Below are 6,000 nucleotides of genomic sequence, written 5' to 3' on the forward strand. Positions count from 1 at the left end.
CATTATTTCATCCTTAAAGTGGGAACAAAGAGGACAATACCAAATCTCAGAGGGTTTCTAGGGGGACTAAATGTATATACGGCATTTAGCATGGTAACTGGTTAAGCACTTACTTAATAAAGAATAGCAATTATTACTATTAACTACACCAAGGCTCTGATTTTTCTTGTAAGACAATGCATCAAATAGAAGTGAATTTGGGGGTGCCAAGACAATTTCATTCACTTTTTACTGGTGGTTATAAGTGATTTTGCTCAACAGACCGATGGTGCTTCAGTATGCATTAAGCTCTCCAATTAAACTCTCCCTGCTTTCGAACCGTCTAGACAGTGCATAAAACTCTGGAAGGCCCCGCGATGGATGAGGCCTCTGTCAGCTGAGATGTCAGAGTGGTCCTGGCATGTTCCAGTGCTGGGCACACAGCCGCATGGGACAGGAGCGGGCCACCTCGGACTCATTTCTTCCTCCACCTGGCGGCCTTTTCGTGCTGCCCTACTGCCTACAGCGTCTTCCTTACAATTACTGCTGCTCCGTTTTTATGCTGGAAAAATTCAAAATCAGCCTTTACTAACAGAGCCAGTTAAGCCCGTTTTGTGACCTCCTCCCCACACTGCCACCACTTCCCCAGGTGTGCCAACTCTGTGGACTCCAGTGGACAGGGACCCTGGGCTCTCAGGCCAGTGCCCGTACAGGACTAGCCTGGCACTTTCTGGATGTTCCATAAACCTGTGTTGGAGGATCTGCCTCTTGCTAATATCTACAGCTTTTTCTCAGTTTCTCAGCCAGAACTAGAAGATTCTGACCCCCTCGGGAGGCTGCTGGGCTGGTGAGATAGGACACAGGCATAAAGCGCCCGGCAGGACGGGTGCATTTTCCTATTTCCGTTAATGCTGCCACCACCTTCCCAGGTCCCTGAGGTTGGTTCACTCCAGACACCAGTGCCGCCAGGATAGCCTCAGTGCCCATACAGGGCTGTCTGTCTCCTCCCCTCAGTCCCACTGTCACCAGCCTGCTGGAGACCTGGGCTCTCTAGGTCTAGTCAACTGAAGAACACCTTCTGCCTCCAGTTTCTCCTCAGCTCCTTCCCCTCTTCATCCAACCCTTGCAATCCATACGTTTCTAGAATGCAGAGATCTTACAGCAGAGCAAGGAGGGAGGGAAGGGGGGGGGGAAGGCATTCATGGTGATTTCAGAGGCTTTTAAACAGCTATTTTTTAAAGAAAAGACACAAGAGTTTGATTTAAAGGTTCGATACATGTTAGTGAAAGCCACTGAGAGCAATTTCCAGCCCACGAGCCTTCCTTCAAAGAGAAAGATGAAAAACAAGAAAGAAAAAGAAATTTTTTCTCCTTGCCCCTTAGTGACACTTGGTCCCCAGCAAGCTCAGAAATTATGTCTTAATGGGTGTGATGTAATGAAAAATATTCCCTGTGGTCATAAGTGCTGGGCACATAGTAAGTGCTTTAAAGTGCCAGCATGTTCATACTTCTGTTGTAGAAACCAGAACACAAAGTAGTTTTTGTCACTAATTTGCTGACTCTGCTGTTGTTTCCCCCAGGGGATCTGTCTCTTTCTGGACTAACAGGTTACCAATAGCCTAAATTTGTTAAAGAAAGTGGTTGAATTTCAGTTGTGGTTCCAATCATTTGTGTTCTTGAAATCCTGTTGTTTCCTGGTCATCAACCCAATAAAATACCTCACTGCTTTTTGAAAGGCTGGGATATCCGAGCCTCTTTTGGAAACCCAGAAAACTCACCTTTATGAATATTTCTGCCTTTTACAGGCTTTTAGAATATTATCATCAGAGACCAGTTCTGCTACGTGGAATTTTCATAGTGGTTGGCAAAGTCACCATCTGGCTTCTGCCCCAGCACTCCACTAAACTGACCAGTCACGTCCCTGGGGACCCCTGAATTCCCAGATCTTGTGGGCGCCTCTGTGGCCGGTGACACTCTGACCACTCACCCCTTGTCCTCTGGTTTCCTTCAACATCCGTACATTTCCTGATAGCTCTGTGCCTGGCCTGAGGGAGCTGCTGGAGTCATGAAGATGAGTGTGGTTTTTAGCCTTCAGGAAACTATGACTAGTAGAGGATGTGCAGACCAGAGGGGGACAATGCGGTGCTTCCAGCGGTGCGTCAGAAATCTAGGGGCCTTGGGTGGCTCAGTCGGTTAAGGACCTACCTTTGGCTCAGGTTATGATCCCAGGGTCCTGGGATCAAGCCCCCCCATAGCATTGGGCTCTCTGCTCAGTCGGGGGCCTGCTTCTCCCTCTCCCCCAGCTCATCCTCTCTCTCACGTTCTCTCTTGCACATGCGCATGCTTTCTCTCGCTCAAATAAAATCTTAAAAAAAAAAAAAAGCCTATATGACAGTCCTTTTCAAGGTCTGTGTGGGGAGGGTAGTTTGGAGGGCATGGAAAAGACATATTGAATCTCTCGGGGAGAGACATGTGAAGTTTCGAATTTCCCCCAAGCTTCTAATACACCCCATGAAGCAGCTGTAAGCCACCTATGGTTGAAAACCACTGCAGCGTAGTGGGAAATGTTAACGGCTAGGAAAGTTTAGCAAAAGTGGACCTCGTGGAGGCAGAAAATTTGAGCACCACTGCTCAAGGAAATGGACAAAAAGCACAAAAAGAAAGGAAAGATCATTTCGATCCCTGGAGTAGGGAATCTGGAAAATTGTCATACAGGAGGTGATGTTTGGTTTAAGTCTCGAAATGCAGGCAGAGATTCATCAGATCCATTGGATTAGGGAAACAGTCAAGACAGGAGATGGCATGAGAATGGCAGTGTGGCTCCGGTGACCATTGTGTTTCTTAGCAAGGCCAGACAGCAGATACGACAGGAGATGGCAGAGGACCTCTAAGACCGTGCACAGGAGGCTAGACTTCATCCTGGAAGCAATGGGGAGACTTGGAAAAGTTTTAAGAATGGTATTATTGCTTCGCTCGTGAGGAAGATCTCAGACCGCAAACTGGGTAGAGGATTTGAGGAGGAAGACCATTTAGAACACTATTCCAGGATTCAGAGAGAGGTTCTGAGAGCCTGAACCAGGGCAGTGGCTGAGGGAATAGAGAAGGCATGACAAAACAGTTAAGGAGGCAGAATCCACATCGCTTTGGGAATGACAGGCTACAGGCCGTTCAGGGAAGGGAGCGGACTCCTATCTCATACCCACCACGCCATTATGGGGAGAAGGAATGTAGCTGCTGTAACAAAAGCCCACAGACCTCAGCTTGGCAACATCAAGACTGATTTCTCCTGTTACAGAGCAAGGCTGGTTGACATGGGCCTCGCTGCAGTCATTCCGAGCCCGGGTTCTTCCAGCTGCTCACCCTGCCTGGGCTTTGGAGTCCTCTTGGACCCCCCACTCTATCTTCTGCACAAAAGGGAAGAGACTGGGCAGGGAGGATGATGTAAGAGGATTTTATGAGTTAAACCTGGAAGAGAAAATTCTCTCTTCCAGTTTCATAGACATCATTTCCGTCCTTTTAGGCACATGGCCCATCAAATTGCAAAGGATGCTGGGAAAGGTAGTTATGAGTCCAGGAGGAAAAAGAAATGGAAGATTTTCTCCATCTCAGCCACCAAATCCTGGTTAATTCTACTTCCCCAGTATCTCCTTACCCTTTCCTTGCTACCTGACCTCCAGTGCTACAGTTAGAATTCAAGTTCTCACGATCTGTCTTCCACGATCTGTCTTCCACATCCTAAATAGCAAAAAAAAAAAAAAAAAAAAAAAAAAAAAAAAAAAATACCCTCACATTCTGCCTCCAGACTAAGCTCTCTGTAGTCATCCCTCAGTGAAGCTGAGGAATCTTGCTCAAATAAAAAGATGAGCATATCCTGCCCCTCCTTACAAATATTTAGTGGCTCTGTGTCCCCTTCTAAACCCCTTAGCGGGGCACACAGAGCTCTTCACCGGGCCTCGTCTTCTGTCACGTTCCACCATGAACTCTTCGCTCCAGTTATGCCAAACGTGCCCCCTTTCCACAGCCACGGCCCCTGTGCTCACGTTCTGCCCTTGCACACCCTATCCCTTCTGCCTGAATTCCCGTCTCCTCCTTGACCACTTGAGGCACGCCTAGGCACCCTGCAAGATTCCCCTCTCTGTGCACATTTCCAGATGCCCTCCTAAGTGCTGCTAACTCGTTCTGCCCTCAGTGTGCCCATGATATGTCAATTCTTGTATTGCTCACGGTCCTGACAGGCCAGGAAGACCGAAGAGAACAAGGGGCAGTGGCACACTCTGGGGCTAGTACAGCGGAAGTGGTTACCAGCCTGGGCCTGAAGAGGCAGGCGGAGGAAGCCAGGAGGACAGACAATGGGGACAGCTGCAAGCTGTGACCTTTGCTAGGGGAACGCCGCCAATGACCAAGCTGCAGTCTGGCCGGGAGGGAACACAGGTCCTGACCGCTCTGTCCTTCCAGTCTCTCATCCCCTGCTGCCAGTTCCCAACCGGTCAGAATCAACCGGAAGCTAAGGGGTAAGGGAGCCCATTGATGCTGACCACTGAAACTGATCAGTTCAGTTTCCCAAAGGCACAGAGGTGGAGACAGGGGAGAGTAATCTGAACGGGCAAATGGAGACTATCCAGCAGAGCTCATCACGTGTCTCTTAGAGCACCTAACACATTAGTTATTTATGTACATCTGTTTCCCACTAAATTAGGAGTTCCTTAAATACATGTTTGTTTGTTTTTTTTTTCTGAATTATCGATGCCTAGCACAACCTTTGAAAGTTGCTGAAGGGTTGCCTGGGTGGCTTAGTTGGTTAAGTGTCTCATTCTTGATTTCAGCTCAGGGAGCCTGAGGGAGATTCTCCGTCTCCCTCTCTCTACCCCTGCTTCAGCTTTGTGCTCTTTCTCTTGCTCTCAAATAAATCTTACAAAGTTGCTAAAAATAAAGGCCCCTCTTCTAATACTTAAATGGAAAATTCAACTATCAGTTTATAAAATTGTAGGGTACAGCGCTGGCAAAACCTTCCTGGAGTTGTCTTACAATGAAGAGTATGGACAGTTTTGTTCCATCTTCCTGACTGGCCTTTTCTCTTTTCTCAGCCCAACAGGAAGGACTCGTGAAATCTCGATACCTTCCAGGAACTACACTCCGTACACACGGGTCTTGGAGTTAACCACGAAGAAAACACTGACCTAGGCACGTGGAGACACACACTTTGTACGGATGGACAAAAGCCCTAGAACCATGCGGCTCGAGGTTTGGGAAGGGAGGCTTCTGCTTCCTCCTATCCAAGTTTCAGCCAGAAAGGAGACTGCTGAGGTTCTGATCTACTTCTAAAACATGAAGGAAAAGTGAGGTAGAAGGGGGGGTGGGCAGGAGAGAGAGCTTACAAGGTCATATTTCAAACACCCAACCATGCTTTACTGGGCCATCATTAGCTTTCCAAGTAGACACTGAAATTCTGTCAGGAGAATTCCCTCACAATTGATTTTCTGGTTCGCTAGCCTTCGGTTGGGAGGAAAAAGGGCATTAATTTGAAATTTCATGTTATTCACACCAGGATCATTTGTTACAGCATGAAGGTTTTATTCACCCATAAAAGTATTAGAAGCGACGTTTCTCTGGTGCCAAGAAGCCTGTCTCCATAGGCACAGGGGCACCTGGGGATACCTGACCCTGCCAGGGAAGGGCGCTCACTCCTCTTGGATCTGTGTGGGGTTGTGGGAGCCACGGGTGGCGACTGGTCTCCTGTGGGCACAAGTGCCTCGTTCTCATGTGCTAATCCTTGGTTTAATTTGTGCCTTATGCCTTCATGGGGCTCACTGAAATCAGTGTATTTATTTCACCTGTGATTTTTTCTTCCCTTTCTCACTTTAACTGAAAGAATTTTTTTGTATGTTAAGACTATTATGTGAAAAGGTAATCATTGAATGTTTTCAGTATCAATTGTTTTTTTTTAAATAATTTGTTCATGCATGTTCTACTCTGATATAACCTATGTTACATATGTTTAATAAATGCCATATATTTTGTTCTA

The 6,000-nt window shown here is 47.2% G+C and overlaps 1 protein-coding gene across 1 annotated transcript in view; it reads left to right on the forward strand.

Annotated features, from left to right (window-relative positions):
• Window positions 1-6,000, forward strand: part of MYZAP (myocardial zonula adherens protein) — a 90,059-nt gene extending 84,059 nt beyond the window's left edge. The window contains exon 13 of the mRNA XM_032341453.1: window positions 5,063-6,000. Within this exon, the coding sequence (XP_032197344.1) occupies window positions 5,063-5,159 (97 nt within the window). The 3' untranslated portion in view covers window positions 5,160-6,000. The remainder of the gene's footprint in view (window positions 1-5,062) is intronic.

The sequence above is a fragment of the Mustela erminea genome, chromosome 5 (genome assembly GCF_009829155.1).
Source record: "Mustela erminea isolate mMusErm1 chromosome 5, mMusErm1.Pri, whole genome shotgun sequence".
NCBI lineage: Eukaryota > Metazoa > Chordata > Mammalia > Carnivora > Mustelidae > Mustela > Mustela erminea.